This window comes from Felis catus, chromosome A1 (assembly GCF_018350175.1).
Source record: "Felis catus isolate Fca126 chromosome A1, F.catus_Fca126_mat1.0, whole genome shotgun sequence".
NCBI lineage: Eukaryota > Metazoa > Chordata > Mammalia > Carnivora > Felidae > Felis > Felis catus.
Window position 1 is genome coordinate 91,932,204 of NC_058368.1, and position 17,099 is coordinate 91,949,302.

Here is a 17,099-nt window from a genome sequence, read left to right on the forward strand (position 1 = left end):
AATGCAGGGCTCGAATTCACGAACCATGAGATCATGATCTGAGCTGAAATCAAGAGTCAGATGCTTAACCAACTGAGCCACCCAGGTGCCCCCAAGCAGCCTTGTTCTGGTGGTAACATTTGGGCAGTCCCTTCCATGAGGCCCACAGGGTAGAGGTGACACCCTGCCTCTCTTCTTCTGTAGGAGAGAAAGGACGCCCGTGCAGTCAGGAGGTGGGTGGGAGGGCCTCCTGCAGGCTCGAGAGGCCTCTGTGTTTTGGCCTGAAATTCAGATCTCTTGGCCTGTGGAGGGCCTGGCTCCCAGCCTGGGGTGTGCTTATGGAGGGTTCCACGTGTCATCCCAGAGGTTAGAGTGACTGCCACAGCTGGAGGGACCCGGGCCACCTAAGAGGCACTTTGTGTACTGAGTATCCACAAGCTTGAAGTCATTCAGACCCAACTCAGGATGCTGGCTCAGCCCTGTGACCTCGGGCAGGTACTTGGCCTCTGAGCATCTGTGGAGATGATACGTACAGAGTTGGAATATTAAAATAGGGTAACGAATGCAGCGTCCATGCAACGTGGCATACGACAGACCCTCCATAATGTCACCATCTTTCCTCACCAAGGAAAGCCTCAAGAGAAGGAAAGCCCAGCTTAGGAAATCATTCTAATCCACCAACATACACTGGCAGTGTATGGAAAATGGCTTTGAAAACAGTCAGTTTTAGGAAAAGGTGTTTTTCTGCAGTTCAGTAAACTTCGGGACCAGCCTCAGGGAGGATCTTTTTTTGTGTGTGTTAAAAACATGTCACTTCCTAAAGGGAAGTAAGAGCAAGAAAAATATCAGGCAGGAGGGTCATGGTGGAGAGCATGCTGGCTGTGTGTTCTGGATTACTCGAGGCTGGCCCCTCCCCCTGAGTGAGACCAGCTGAAACCAGGACCATATGTGGACCTAAGAGCTGAGGTCAGGAGACTGGGGCATAGGAACCAAGGCACAGGACTGTGGGGCAGGTTGTGGACTGACAAGGGCCCAGGGTCACTTTGTGCACAGCCCCCTTACACAGAGGCCAGCCTGTCCTTGCTGCTGGGAGAGTTCGTTAATAGCTCCCTGCTGATGACAACAGAAGTATGTTTGTTATAAAACTGTCCCAAAATAGAGAAAAGCACAAAAAAGGAAAAAAACGATCATCCATAATCCTACCACCCACAGATTAGTCTTCTCAATATTTTGGTGGTTGTCCTTTCAGTATTTGTTATGTGTGAGTTTGTTTTTATGTTTATTAGTCTAAAAATGGGACTACTGGACATACTTCTTTGGAGGGAGCCTGGTTTTGTTTTGGTTTTTTTCCTACTTAATATAGCATCCTTAAGATGGTATATCCACATCCTTAAGCATTCTAGGGGCGCCTGGGTGGCTCAGTTGGTTAAGCATCCGACTTCGGATCAGGTCATGATCTGGCAGTTCATGAGTTCAAGCCCCATGTCGGGCTCTGTGCTGACAGCTTAGAGTCTGGAGCCTGTTTCAGATTCTGTGTCTCCCCTCTCTCTCTGTCACCCCCACTCTGCTCACACTCTCTTTCTCTCTCTCTCTCTTGAAAATAAACATTTTTTAAAATTAAGAAAAAAGAATTCTAGAAGGTAAGAGCTACATAGTATTTTATCATCTGTATAATTTTTTTAAGCCATCTCCAAGTTATAGTGTTTATTTGACAATCTTTTACACCTATGGTCAACATCCTGGGAAGAAACTTAGGTGTATTTCCATGATTATCTCCTTAGGAGAAATGTCTAGAAGTTGAATTGCTGGACCAAAGGGTTTGCACATGTTGAAGGCTTTTGATGTATATTGCCGGATTGGCCCCCTGGAGGCTCTTCTAATTTACATTCCCACCAACAGCTTACAAATGTTGCATATTTCCCCAAACCCTGGCCAACTGTGGGTATTATCATACTTTTAAATCTATGCCAATATGATAAGTTGAAAAAAATGTGCATATATGTATCCTGTTTTAATTTAGGGTATATTTTAATGAGCAGTACATGTAGTCTTTGAGATTACACTAAGTTTAATAAAGTTTGCATAGACCTAACTGCCACCTGGTGGTAGAGCTTAGAATTGCAGGTATAGTTTAAGGAGGAAATCAACATTTTTGAGAGCTTCCAGATCCCGGTTGGTCCAGGGACATCATGGAATCAGCAGCCTAGGAGGAATTCTGAGCTTTGAACATTGTGAGTCAAAGGTGGGACCCACAGAGGAGCCCTAGGCACTTCACTCTCCTTGCATTTTGGGATAGTAACCAGCATTTATGTTAATAAAGTGACTTTTGACATCTCATACATAGGAGGCTTGACTCTGTTCAGTGAATCTGGAAGGTGTCATGCCCTGTGCTGGGTACTGGGGTGGCACAGAGATGAATCAGATCAGTCATAGTCTTTGGAGAGATGTGGGGGGAGGGGGGACCTACACAACCAGTTTGCCATGGGATAGAGAGAAAGGAACAGTTAGTTAGGGGTCACTGTGACTTCCTGGGTATTTCTTATCACAAGCCTTTTTTTCTCTCCAAACCGTGGCTTCTGTCCAAGATGCAAAAGGCTTGTCGTGCAAGGCTCAATCTTGCTTACACCTTGACTTTTGCACAGAAAACATCAGACTCTCACCATCTGCTAATTACAGCATCAAAACTCTTCCTCTTTGGTGTTTTGGGTTTTTTGACTCTTAACATTGAGGTTTTGTGACTTTCTGGTTTGCTTTACACCCTCCGAGTGCAACTTAAACATTTCTCGAAAAATGTGTTTTGGGTATATGTTACAGAGCTTAAGTTCCATGTATTTGAATGCATGAGGACAGCGCCAGGTTGTGAGGCTAGAGGTGCATGGAGATGATGAATTCCAGCGAGGCTAGGGTGGGGGAGCATGCCCACTAAACCGTCAGTCAATGACTCTGTGCCAGATGCTTTCCTGGGTCCTTGGGCCAGCACCGAACAAGAGAGACAAGGGGAGAGAAACAATAAACCAGGAAACCAATACACCAACAGACAGGAAATGTGCTAGGAAGAGAATAAGGCAGGGACGTATTGAGAGTGCCCGCCAGGTACCTACCTGGGTGTGTATAGCTGAGATGAAATCATCAGAAGTCCCTTGGGGAAGATGACATTTGAGCTGAGACTTAAATGGTGAAAAAGATGCAGATCTTGTGGAGCAAGTGTTCCTGGAGGAAAAAAGCAAGTGCATGCAGTCATGAGGTTGGGACAACCTTGGCAAGGCCACAAGCAGGCAAATGAGAGGGAAACAGTGGACCGTGACGCCAGAGAGACCTCCAGAGCTCTGCGGAGTAGCATCTTGTAGGATAACAGACTGACTGAGGCCGGAGGCCACGGAAACTTGGCTTTGTGTTTATACAAAACCACAAGCTGCCTTGCCAAGGGCTCAGAGACCTCCCCCCTCCTGAAGGGAGAAAGGATGGTCAACTCCCACCCCGCCCCCACCCAAGCCCCTCCAACAGGCCAGGGAAGCAAGTGTACTTTCTGACCGCTTGCTCTCACCCTGGGAGGTCGATGGTCTCCTCCCTACTTGACAGATGAGGAAGCTGAGCTCAGAGGCTAGCAGCACTTGGCTGAGACCCAAGGCCCACCCGCAAGACAAAGCCTGGCTTAGCACACAGGCTGGGGACTCCTCTGTCACTCCACCCATCCTATCAGGAAGCAGGTCACAGCAGCAGTTGGGGGCTCAGGACTGTCTGCACGTGGGCAGGAGGGTCCTTCTTCTCTTACCACTCAGGGAAACAGGTACTTGGAGTCAATGTTCTGTTTCTCGTCCTCCACCCTTGCTTTTATCCGGCCCTGGAGCTCATGCCCCATTCCACCCCCATTATCAGATTGTTAAGACCCTTTCCTGCTCTCCCTAAAAAACAAAATGGAAAACCACGTCTAACTTAAAGACAGGAATCCGTTTCTTCAGCCCACGTTCCTTCCTATTCCTCACTCATAGGTCCATCTCATAGCTACTGTTAGAAATTAGGAAGAAAAGCATCCCCTCCTGATGAAATGTGCAATTCTGTTTCCCCGGCCAGGGGCAGCTGAATAGAGCAGGTGCCCAGCCAGGGAACTATGGTGATGGAGACCTCACCCCTGCTCTGGCAATCTCTCAGGCCTTCTGAGCCCCAGTGTCCACATTGGCGAAGTGTGAGGCTTGGCCTGGTGAAAACGTGGACACTATCAACACGGCGGGGGGGGGGGGGGGGGCATGCAATGTGGTCCTGGTCCCCTGGCCAGTGACTCTGGGGACCTGAAGCTGAGTGCAGGGCCCCCACCCACCCAGCAGCAGAGTTCAGAGGCCACAGAAGCCCCTAGTGATGTGGACAGGTGTCTATACTAGAGAGACCTCCCTGACAACAGGGCAGAAACTGGAGGAAGGGGGCCCAGATATGAGGCAGTGGCAATAATTCGCAGACGATGCATGAATCAAGACTGCCCCAGCGAGGATGGAGGGAAAGAGGGCAGGTGTCAGAAATGAGAGGTGGCAGGCATTGCAGGCCAGGTGACAGGTGAGGGACCAGGACCACAGCGCCTTCACTTGGCAGAGCCCCACCCCCTCCCCCTCCCCCAAGACCACCCGGGACCCATCAGACAAAGTGTTCTGGAGGCTGGGGCTGGGGGCGGTGGGCAGGATTTGCCCTGTGTCTCCAGAATCAGCAATGGATGCATCGACAGCCTAGGTCCCAGGGAAAGCATAGCTCTGAGCTGAAATGTAGCATATGAGACAGGGTCTCAGCCTGGGACCAATTTTGAAATGAAAACCTCTGTTGGACCGTGTGGAATTAATCAAGTGAACAAAAAAAAAGGGGGGGTGGGCCACAGAGCACCACACATTCATATGCTTTCTTGCACTCTCCAAGTTCAAAAACAGCTTTGATTGTAAAAATGTAATTAGTTAAATGATTCATCTGTAATATTCCAAATTCATCTGTTTTTAGATTTCGACAACCTACATCTCATTTTCATCTGCCCCCTGCAGTGATGCTCCCCAGCTCCCCACATTCCGGGTTGAGCAGGGATGGGATGAAAGGAGGCTTCTTGAGCCCCCAGTAATGGCCCCCAGATTGGAACCTCAGGGAGACACAGCTGGGCCCGAGGGAAAGGGCCACCTCCCTGGGATTTCCTCCGCAGGGTCCTGCACCAGCCCAGGGTAGGCGCTCCTTGACTCAGGCCCATGGCCTCAGGCTCACTCTGTGTCCCCAGAGTCCTTTCGATCATCTCATGTGGGGTTCCCAGATGCCTTGCTTACCCTCTGAAGCTTTTTGTGTCTTCCTGGCAGTAGCAAGAGCCCCCAGCGCTAGATAATCAACCTTCTCCCCAAGTTCAGCTCTGGGAAAGCACTTAGCAGACAGTCCTGTGGGGTGGGGGGCGGCAGGGAGCCCTTTGCGGGGTGTACCTGTGGTGACACCTTTGCAGAGGGCCACTCTCCAGGCTGATTGCTGGCTGAACCTCTTCCCAGCATCCCCAAAGCAGCAAAGCACTTCTCTGCCTTGTACGGAAGAGCTTGTTGGCAGACCTGCACCAGGTCACCAAGGCAAACTCAGGCCTTCCAAGAAAATAAATTTGAGAGAAGGCAGTTATTTGGGTACAAAGGTGGTCCAGCCAGCTCCTCCTGAAGTCTGAAATCAGGGACTGGACCGTGTCTTGCTCATGTGATGGAAAGAGAATGGGCTTTGGTACTCCATAGACCATGTGGTCTCAGTCACATCCCTAACCTGTCTTTGGCTATCAGGGCAGCTGGGTAGATGACCTCACCAGAGCCATAGTGCTGGGCACACAAGCTGGGTCCAGTGAGTGACAGTTCCTGCCACCGTGATGGTCACTGACCTCAGCAGGAAGAGCCCCCGAGGCTGAAGGAACTCCTCTCGGGCCAGTGTCCCCAGTGCACAACACCCTGGCTGTGGCCAGAGGACAGGAGTCCTCAGGTACCCAGGGCAGCCTTCAGCAGGTCAAGAGCGCCCTCTGGTGTGATCCCAGGTTCTGGCACCGGAGCCAGTGGGAAACTGATCATTCCTTCCCAGAGGCATCCACTTGACAGTTGGTTCTTTCAACAACTATATATTGTGTTCTCACTACGTACGAAAGACTGTGTTTGACACTTGGGATGGAATGGCAACACAAACATCCAGGGGGTCCCTACTGGATGGGGTTGTGGTTGACTGGGAGAGAGACTCAAAGCGCATGGGGATTCCAACCTCACTGTGCGCCATGGTCAGGGCTGGGAAGGTACGGGTTACTGTGACCACCTGCAATCCGAGGCTGGCCTGGTGGGGGTCAGGGGTGCTGCCCTGAGGAAGGGAGGTGTGAGCCAAGGTCAGAAGACAAGGAGGTTCTCTCACAAAGGGAGTGGCAGAAGAGTGGCCAGAGAGAGGACACAGAGAACAGAGAACAAGCCAGGCTGGCAGGGGAAAGGGGGGATGGGGTGGGAGGAAAGTTCAAGAGGCCAGTGACCCTGAAGCACGCAGCACCTTTGAGCTGGTTGGCTGCCTCCCCATGGGCCACAAGGTGGAGGGAATTGGCAATGGCATCCAACCTGGGAAGGATGGGATGTACACAAAAACTTGGCAAACCCATCAGGCTGCCCGGGAAGCAGTGAGTTCCCCGTCACTGGAGGTGTGCAATGGTGGCACACCCACTTCTCAGAAAGGGCGTCTAAGGAGAGGTTGGTCTTCCCACAAGGGGGCTGTTCCACCAATAGGGCCTCTTTGGGGACAGGATGGGGACAGCTTGGGGAGGCTGGCTTTGGGGGTACTTGCCAGGCACTGCTAACGCCAGAGGGGGATGGTGAGGTGGGAAGCACGCAGGATTCAGGCTCGTGACCATGCCTGGCCTCCCCTAAGCTTCAGTTTCCTCGCCTGTGAAATGGGAATAATAAGGCAAGGGTTTTTAGCTTTTAGCTTCACCCCATTTCCTTAGTTCTCGCCCCCAGAACTGGCCCAGGGCACTCCAGTCGTTCATTAAACCACTTTCCTCTGACACCCTCTGTACACCAAGCTCCGGGCAGGGCACTGTCACATTCGGGTGGCCACTCCATCCACACCACACCCCTCCTTTCCAGAGGAGGAAACAGGCTGGGCTTCGGGGAGTTAGGCAGCTGGCTCCAAGGTCTTCAGGGAGGGGACGTAGCAAGGACATCCCGCTCCTTTGCCATGCAGGAAGGCTGGGCATGAGGAGCGGAGCCAGGGAGGCTGGTGGAGGCTGGTGTGGGAGAGAGGCCAAGTCCTAGGCAGGGGCAGGTGGGGGACTAGAGAGAGGTCTGCAGTTTGGAGAACTGGTTCAGAGCTAGAAATGCAGGCTCACGCATTCACTGATGCCTTCCTTATGTGGGCCCGCGGCGGGGGGGGGCACACGCCCCACTTAAAGGGCCCCCCTACCCCATTCAGCCCATGCACGCTGATCATTATCACAGCTTCCAATATTTCAAGAGAAGTTAGAGCTCCAAATTTTGCACAAAACCTCTGGTTTCTTAAGGGTCCCCAGCAGTTCATTCCCAGTGAGTGATAATTGTGTTATCTGGAAACTGTGGAGGGCCCATCCCACAGACCAGGGGGTGATGACCAGAGAGGCTGGAAAGTCAAACCTGAGCGACGCTGGGAGGAAGCAGGCAGATGGCCCAGCAGACTTAGGCTGAGGAGCAGGAGGGCAGAGCAGGGTGTGGCCTGGGCCTGGCCAGGACACCAGGGATCCCTCAGTGTCCGCTGTGAGCTGTCTCTGTCATTCTGTCTCCTGGTTTCTCTGTTGTACCTTCTGCCTCCCTTAGACCATCTCCGTCATGCAGTTCAAGCCACACTCCGACCATCGTCACCTAGTCGGCCGCTCGGTCCCACTAGATCCCTGCCCCGGCACTTCTGCCACCAAAATGGGTGCCCCTACCTGTCTACTACTTCCAGTGCCTTCCACAAGAGTAGCACTGAGAGTGCCTGAGCCGGAGACAGGAGGCCAGAGGCCTCTCAGGTGGACACAGCCCAACTCACTGGCCATCTTCCATTGTCCCACATGCACTGGGAGTCAGGGCTCTTGACTCCCTTCACCCCACCCAGGAACGATTTTTCCTGCTACCTGACAGGGTAATCATGAAACTGGCAAATGTGTAATTTAAGCAGGTATTTGGGGATCGGTTCAAAGGCATAGCACCACCTCTCCCAGCCATGATGTATAATATGGACATATGTATAATTGCTTCCAGTGTGCACAGGATATACTGAGCATGCCCTCTCCCCAAAATAGAAGCCAGCTGGCTTCCCGGCCTCACGGAATCGTAGAGCTGAAAGGGACCCAGAAGATTTTCTTTCTTTTTTTTTTTTTTCTTAAGTTTATTTCTTTATTTTGAGAAAGAGAGAGGGAGGGTGAGAGAGAATTGCAAGCAGGCTCCGAGTTGTCAGCACAGAGCCCCACATGAGGCTCCAACTCACAAACCGTGAGATCATGACCTGAGCCGAAATCCAGAGTCAGACGCGTAACCAACTGAGCCACCCAGACGCCCCAACCCGGGAGATTTTCTAAGCTGAGGGTTGCCAACCTAGATGCTTCTGCAGAATTGACAGGTTATCTGGACGGGGCAGTGGGCCCGGTGGGGAGCACTAGGGCAGGGCAGAGCCTGTGGCCCTCCGCGAGCACTTGACTCAGCCGATCGTGCCAGGCATGCAGACCCCAGGGTGTACCACCTTTCACTTTTTCTAGAAAAGTACAAACTCTGGATGTTGATGTGAAATGTCACCATTTTTAAATGTTGCAACTAATTCAGTGAGTTTGGCTTCGGTTTTAGTTTTGGTGTTTTAACTATACACACCAAGCCAAAGCTGGCTGTACGCCAGTGCTTCACCATACAGACCAAGAGTAGGGGCGGGGGGGTGGCAGCTTGGGCAAGCCCCTAACCTCAGCAGGTTCCCAGAACCCCACCCAGCTGGAGTCTTCATGGCTTGCTGGCTTGGGATGCAATTTATTGGTGACTCTACAGAATGCCCCAAATCCCAGGAAGAGGTCCCCGGGGAGGAACCGTGTGCCTGCACCAGGGCACCAGCCAGGCTGGACCCAAGAAGTGAGGGTCCTCTCTTTCCCTAGGGCAGAATTCAAGTCTGGGAAATTGCTAAACCCGGACAGTCTTGCCGTGGTCCATGTGTGCGAGGAGCCTGGTCTGAGAAATCAGAACCACATTTGACCTGCCCCGAGGGGTCTGCCCACCCACTCTAATGAGGGAGCCTTCACACAGGAATGTGCATGTCCCAGGCTGAGGACCCCAGGCCCCAACAGCCTTGTAATTTGATGAATTGTCAACATCTGGGCCATAATTACTGGTCCCTGGACTGATAATCCTGGTAAGCCCCCTCATCCAGGGGCCCCATCCCGGTGCAATTTGGAGGCTCCGTTCCCTGACGGGAGCCATCCGCATGAATTACAACGAGCAAGCGAGACGGACACCCAGCCCCAGCCAGTCTGAGCATTTACTCCTTGTCTGCATCTAAACACGCTGGTGTAGTGATTTTGGGTCAGCTCAGCAGAGAACTCTCGCACGCTGGGGGTCCTGAGGCACAGCTAACAGAGAAGAACAGAGCCAGCCCCCAGTGTAGGGTAAACAGCAGCCTTTGCTTCAGGGTTCCCCCGGGGCCGATGCACATCGAGGCACCAGCAATGGAGCCCAGCAGACTCCACGTCCCAAACTTATTTCACTAAGAAACCTTCCCTCCTTTGCCACTCTTGTTCATTTTTCTCAAAAGATGACTCTGTAGAACCCTGCTTAGGAAATCTATTCAGTGTGGGAGGGAGCGGACCCACCAAGGCACAGCCGGAGTCCCACGGTCTGCCACTGAGTCAGAGGACCACACAAGGTCACTCCGCAGGACTGCCCCTCCAAGAGCCAACGCAGACCCCACCTCCGTGTCAGCTCACCTACAGGGTCTCGTGTCTTTGGTGGGTCTGGGAGAGAAGGAGGGGAGAGGAGACAGACCTGGGACTCATCTTGAACTTGTCATCTGAGAGGAGGACATGTTCTCCATTTTACAGATAAGGAAACTGAGGCTCCAGGACTCTCAGGCCCCGGAGTGCAGCAGGGAGCCAAGCCCGCACACCACCCAGGGTTTTTGTTTGCCCCTCACGCATCCGGAAAGAGTGCCGGAGCTCTGCTGATCTGCATGGGGCAAGAGTGGTTTAAAGCAGAGCTGAGCCTTGTAAACAGCTGTGGGGTTTCGTGGAGGGCAGAAGGTGTTGAAAACCTCTGGTGAATTCCATGGCTTTGATCAGGCAGGAGAGGGAGCTGGAGGGAACTGAGTGCCTGTGGGTGCAGCGCTCTGGCGTCTGGCCCTCAAGATCACCTGTTCTGTGGAAGCTGAGGTTCGGAGAGAGAGTTTCACTCGTGGGCTGCCCCAAGTGCCTTCCTTCCCGCTCCTCTTGTGGGAGACGCCCACAGTCTGCAGCAGGGGATGGCTGCCCTGATGGAATAGGACCCCCGCCACCAAGGGTGTGCCTCCACCCAGGCTGGGGCTCTGCTGTTCCAGACTTCTCAGCTCCTCAGATGGCCCTCTGCTGTGCAAAGCTGGCTTGCTGTCGGCTAGGACACTCAGCCTGGATCCTGCCCCACCGTAGTCCAGCCTGACCATGCCCTCCAGCCCATGCTTGTCCTTGGCTTCCTTCAGTCCAACCCCTCACCCATCCCTGCAGTGTTTCTCCTCCCCTAAGAGCACCCAGAGCTAGGCTTGGGCTTTTCTTCAGCCCATGGAAATGCCCAGTTCATAGATGGTCCACACAGCCTCCCAGTGAGGCTGGGAACACTGCCCTCCCGGAGACCCATGGGCAGAATGATAGTTCAGACAAGTCTTGCAGGAAAGAAACCTAATTCACAGCATGTAACCCGGTGTTTCTCAAACTTACTTGACCAGCGAACCTCTTCCTCAGGCAAGCCTCTTAACACACTCTGCAGAACAGTTTCCCTGATACCAGTTTGAGCAAGGCAGTACCAGTTTGAGCAAGGGTAGCTACGGGCAGGGCCTGTCCTCTGGGGGTTCACAGCCCAGGGCCCAGCCTTCCCCAGGATAAGAGGGATCAGTTCACTTCCCCAAGCCAGGCAGGTCCGTCTGGCTCTAAAGCCAGACTGTTTCCTTCCTCTGCCCCACTGAAGCCCCTCCTCAGTGACTCCCAGTGACCGCTGGTCACCCAGCAGCCTCTCTAAGGGTCGGCTGTTTCCCCAGACAGGGAATTCAGGGATCTGAGCAGAGCTTTGTTGCCTAGATGTCATCAGAGATGAGCCCAGAGCCACCTGCACAGACCAGGGCCATGGCTGTGGGTCAGCTCCATCCCCAGGGACGGCTGGCACCATCTGCCCTACAAATGTGCACACATGGGTTTCTGTGTTTGCCCGGGAATCTGCTCAGCATCACATCCAACCACCCGCAGCTCCAATCTTGGGTTCCTGGGGAATGGGAACAGCTTCCCTTGAGCTGCATGGTGGACATTTCCAAGAGCACAGCTCAGGCCACACCCTCTGCTTTTATTTATCAGAAACTACAAAATTCATTGGCTTCTTTTGAAAACTCTAAGTCCTGGGAACCAGGAGCTCTGTGATCCCAGATAGAGGCAGGGCCGTAGGAAGGAAAATGGGGGTTTTGCCACTTCTAGGCTTTCTCACACACCAGAGAGAGGCCTTGGGGACCACCAGGAATAATCTCAGAGTTGAAAGAGAGCAGAATCCCTCCCAGGAGATGGGAGGCCCAAGGTCACTCTCAAGAAGAGACAGCGAGGTCTGGCCATTGGAATGCTTTCAGAGACAGCCAGCAACAGGAGACTCCCCCTGTGGGGTCCAAGCCAAGGGAACATCCCAGGCTCCCTTCTGCAGCGCACACTTCTAGAAAAGCCGGCCACCTACAGCTCTGTGTGGTTTATGTCAACCCAGCAGACATCCTGGAACCAGGTCTGGGGACTCAGCGATGGACCAGAGGCACCCCCGGCCCTGGAAAGGCCCAACCCAAGATGTGTGCTCAGTGCCCAGCATGGGGCAGGAGGACTTTAGGCATCAGACCAGGTGGTCTGGACATTTTCCTTCAGGAGTGGGGCTGCCCAGAAGGGCTCAAGCAGGAGAGCCTTGCATTCTAGAAAGTTCTCCAGGGCATTGCGTGGGAGACACTACAGGTATTAGGGAAGGGCCATGGGGATGATGCTCAGGTCTCACATGTATGTGGTAGGGCTTTCCTGGAATGCGGGGAGGAGGGCTATGACGTGCCTCAGGGGCCCAAGGACCAGATTCCTCTGCAACAGGAAGACAAATGGAGCTACAGATGTCTGCTGTGCAACCCGCAGAGGGCTTTATTTTTTTATTTATTTTTTTATTTTTTTAACGTTTATTCATTTTCGAGAGACACAGAGAGACAGAGCATGAATGGGGGAAGGGCAGAGAGAGAGGGAGACACAGAATCCGAAGCAGGATCCAGGCTCTGAGCTGTCAGCACAGAGCCCAAAGTGGGGCTCGAACTCACGAACCGTGAGATCATGACCCGAGCTGAAGTCGGATGACCAACCGAATGAGCCACCCAGGTGCCCCTCACAGAGGGCTTTAAAAATAAGAAAGGCAGGGATATTATGCATGTGCTTCTCCAGGCAAGGACAGCTTCCCAAAGCTGATGCCCATGGTGCTCTCTGGGAGAGGAGCTGGGGAGAAGAGAAGGTTTGCTTTGTCCCATCTCCTTCTGTACAGTTTGTAAGTTTCACTCGGTGCACATAGCACCTTTTCAGCAGAACCCCAACCCCCAACACACACACACACAGGTCAGTGACGCAGGGTGGCCTGCTACCAATGATGAGGCCCGGGGTCATGAGCTGGCATGTGGGAAAGCCCGCATCTGATCCCAGGTGGGTCTGAATCCAAAGGCTGTCTCCTCTGTCCGCCCCACATGTCTCCTGGAGCTCAGCCACAGGGCTTTCTTCCAGAAGGATGGGGACCCAGCTCTGTGGCAGACAGCCTAGGGAGAATGCTGCTTCTCCTTGGGGAGGCTCCCAGGAGCACCATTTGAGCTGGGCCTGGAAGAATGAGTAGGAGTTCCCCAGGTGGAGGCAGAACTCTGTGCAGTGGAGGAAAACGGGAAAGCACAGCCTGGGGCCAGGAAACAGCATGGCGTGTGTAAGTGCAAGGGCCTCAAGGGGCACCAGATGTACCATGAGACTAGTGAAGCACCTCTTCCCAAACCCCAAGAGCTGTCAGGAGGTCGTGGTGTGGCAGAGTTTAGGGGAAATGGGACCAAGCCAGGGCAGGAAGCACCCTGCTGGGGAGAATAGGTAATGAGGATGCTGAGGCTCAGAGAGGTTGACTGGCTGTCCCAGGGTCACACAGCAAATGAGTTTGTCTGATCCAGCACTCTCTCTGATAGAGAGCCAGGGTGGAAGAGGGTCCAGAGAGCCCTGCCCAGAGAGGTCTGTTCAGTGGGGGAGACAGACATACCAGGAATCCCAGAAGGAAAGCAGGGCCTGTGAGGCTTCATCCTAGGTCCCCTGGAACAGCCATCTGTCAACCCTGCTGCCCTGTGCTGCAGGAGAGGGAACACCACGTGGAGAGGGGGGCCTATTTCAGCCATGGGCTCAGCTTCTACAGCTGTGGGATGGGACTATGGTGCCTGCTTGCCAGGGCGGCAGTGAGGACAGACGCCATGAAGGGTATGGCAGGATTCAACAGAGCCCACACTGAGGCTCATCAGAGCATTCCTAAACTTGCCCTGGAGAGTCTCTGCCTCTGTGGCCCTAAGGGGCGGGGTGCCTGCTTCCCTCGGACCAGCCCTGCACTGTGTCCCAGCCCTTGTCAGGGACACCTTGAACTCCTCATGCTCTTGCCAGTGAATTGGCTGTGAGGCCACTACCCTCCCTCCCAGCCCCCGAAGAGGAAAGAGATTAACTCAGCTCTAACTGCACCTTTGTCTCTCTTTAATTTCAGTCTGCATTACGGATTTTTTTAATGTATGTATGTTTGTTTGTTTGTTTGCTTAGAGAGAGGGTGAGTGGGGGGAGGGGCAGAGAATCCCAAGCAGGCTCTGCGCTGACACGGTGCTCGATCCCACAAACCACGAGATTGAGATCATGGCCTGAGCGGAAATCAGGAGCTTCCCAGGCGCCCTGCATTATGGATTTTTTAATCCCTTTAGATCGATAGAGGGGCGCTGTGTTTGGGCTCAGTTCAGCAGTCGACATGAGCACAAGGCCCGGACACAGAGTCCACGATGGCAGCCACACTGGCCAAGCTGGCCGGGGGCCCGCAGGCAGGCGAGGTCCAGTGGGCACTGGGATGGAGCAGGGAGCTTTGAACAGAGGCATGCAAGGACGGGCAGATTGCGGGGAGAGTGGCCAGGAATCTAGGCGAGGCCACTGCAGGCTGCTTGAGTGCCTGAGGACACAGAACCGGAAAGCCATCCTGGGCTCTAGCCCTGCCCTGGCTGCATGGCTGTGGGCAAGGTCTTCCCTCACTTGGCTTCAGTTTCCCCCTCTGTAAGACAGGGATGATAACACCTGCCTTACAGGCTTGCTGTGGTGATTCAGACTGAGTAGGGGTCCACAAAGAGCCCCCAGAAGAGACCCAGGGTGGGACATGTCCCTGTGTGCACTGTGGCAGCAGAAGGGGCCGGGCCTGGGTGAGGCCTAGCAGGGCCTGAGCATGGGGCAGGGAGAGGAGATGCAGGGCCAAACTTTAGCAGACTAAGGACAGGAGGCCTCAGGCATGTGGACCCAGGGGTCAGGACAGCCAGGAGCCAGCAGGAGATGCCAGCTAGGGCAGTTCCTGGTCAGCCTCAGTGACTAGGGTTGGGGCTGATGACCTGATTGGGACCCCCCAGAGCCTGGACCCCCAAGACTTTGGAATGGCCCCACTCCCCACCTCCTGGGATTCCATCTACACCTAAGACATTGCCCTGAAGTCCAGAACCTCAGCTGACCTTGAGGCTGGTGGCCAGAAGCACTTAAGAGATAAATTATCAGAATTGCCCTGGTTATGGGGTGCCTGGGTGGCTCAGTCGGTTAAGCATCTAGCTTTGGCTTAGGTCAGGATGTCCCAGTTTGTGAGTTCCAGCCCTGCATTGGGCTCTGTGCTGACAGCTCAGAGCCTGGAGCCTGCTTAGGATTCTGTGTCTCCCTCTCTCTCTGCCCCTCCCCTGCTCACACTCTGTCTCGCTCTCTCAAAAATAAATAAACATTTAAAAAAATGAAAGGAAGGAAAGAAGGAAGGAAGGAAGGAAGGAAGGAAGGAAGGAAGGAAGGAAGGAAGGAGAGAAAATGTGCTGGGTGTAGGGACAAATGGCCTGATTTCTGAGAAGTGGGGAAACCTAGAGGGCTTCATGGAAGAGGAGGTGACTGAGCTAAAGGTGACACACAAAGGTGTGCCAGGCAAGCAGGTGATGTGTGAAAAGGCTTGGGAGTGGAGCTGCCTAGAACATTGGCTGGGGTCAAGGGTGAAGTGTCCGTGAGGATGAGGAGGCAGTGGCAGGGGGGAAGAGAGGTGTTGACAGAGACTGGGTGGATCCGGTTCATGGCACTGCCCTTGGATTCCCCACATGGCGGTGGATGGAACTCAGTGGGACTTTCTGAGAGGCAATGGGTCCCCAGGTGGAGGGCGCCCACGGGAGCTGCTGTGCAGTGGTCACTGACCCTCTGCAGCCTCTGGAATATACTAGCCCTTGGGACCTGACCTTGTGCTATTTGGCTTCTCTCAGCCTTGACTTTTGCCTACGAAGGCCACAGCAATGCAGGGAACTGAAAGAACCTTCAGAACTCTTCCGCTTGTGTCTTAGCCTGTTTGGGCTGCTCTAACAAAGCGCCATGGCCCGGGTGGCTTAGAAACAACAGAAATCTTCTCACTGTCCTAGAGGCTGGAAGTCTGAGTTCAGCGTGCCAGTGTGGCCAGGTTCTGGTGGGGGCCCTCTTCCGGGCTGAAGACTGCCATCCCCTCGCTGTGTCCCCACATGGTGGACGAGGACCCAGGCAGCCGTCTGGAGCCTCTTTTGTAAAGGCTAATATCCCATCTGTGAAGCTCTACCCTCATGAACCTCTTCGCCTCCCCAAAGCCCCCTCCTAATGCCATCACACTGGGGGTTAGATTCCAACACATGACTTGGGGGGGGGGGACATATTCAGTCCCTACCAAGTTCCATGTGACAGAACTCAGTTCACACTGGCTTAAAGAAAAAACTACTGACAAACAGAAGTGTGCAGGGGTGGATGGTTTCAGCTTCAGACCCTTTGCCCCGTTTTCCTCACTGTCTCTCAGCTCTGACTTCTTCTCTGTTGGCTCTTTCTCAAGCCACATGGTACCCTCAGGAGCTCCAGCCTTAGCCCCACCAGAAGAAAAGACCCTCTTTCCCCTAAAGTGCCACCATTCAAAGCCCCAGACATGACGTTTATCCCTGAACCAAATCCCCCTGGTCGAGGGAATGCGACCACACGCCCAAGCCCCATACGAGCAGATGGGGGTGGTTCTGGAGGAGAAGTGGGGCTCTCTTGTCAGAGGAGGGGATTCTGGGCAGCAAACACCCAGACACCCCCACCCCAGGTCCGCGTGAAAGGTCTTCAGACCCATGGGCTCATGTCAGGTTTTGGTCTTTGGTGCTCAGTAGTGCCTCTGGGTCATAAAACACACAGGAAATGCCTTTCCAGTGTGTAACCTCTGCTCTCTGTCTCTCTCATTTCCAGGGGCCACTGGGTCTAGATGGCAAGCCGGTAAGTGATGACAGGGCAATTCTAGGTGGTCCTGGGACCAGGCCACTGTGGGGCTGAGAGTGATGGGGTGCCAGAGGGAAGGGGCCCCTGGGAACCTGGATCAGCAAGGAGAGAAACCATTTGGGTATCAGACTTAAGTTCAAATCCACCTCCACTACCTGCTGACTGTGCAGCCTTGGGGAGGCCTCTTCACCTCCCAAGCCCGAGGCTCTGTCAAATGGACCCATTAACCCTCCCCACATGCTGGGAATGTAGAGAAGTGTGGATAGCACCATCCCTGACATCTAGTCAGCCTTCAGAACATACAAGCCCCTCCTAGCAAGCCCACGTACAGAGCATCCCTCAACACAGTCTCAAGGCTTCAGTGGTAGGCACAAGGCTGATGAGTTCTCAACATGTGGGCCAGGAG

At 53.7% G+C, this 17,099-nt stretch overlaps 1 protein-coding gene across 5 annotated transcripts in view; it reads left to right on the forward strand.

Moving 5' to 3' along the window:
• The window catches only part of COL23A1 (collagen type XXIII alpha 1 chain), a 355,881-nt gene that overhangs the window by 311,302 nt on the left and 27,480 nt on the right, over positions 1–17,099 (forward strand). For all 5 annotated transcript variants that reach the window (XM_045057588.1, XM_045057582.1, XM_045057580.1 and 2 more), the window contains one exon: positions 16,664–16,690. In XM_045057588.1, coding sequence (XP_044913523.1) covers positions 16,664–16,690 — 27 coding nt within the window. The remainder of the gene's footprint in view (positions 1–16,663; positions 16,691–17,099) is intronic.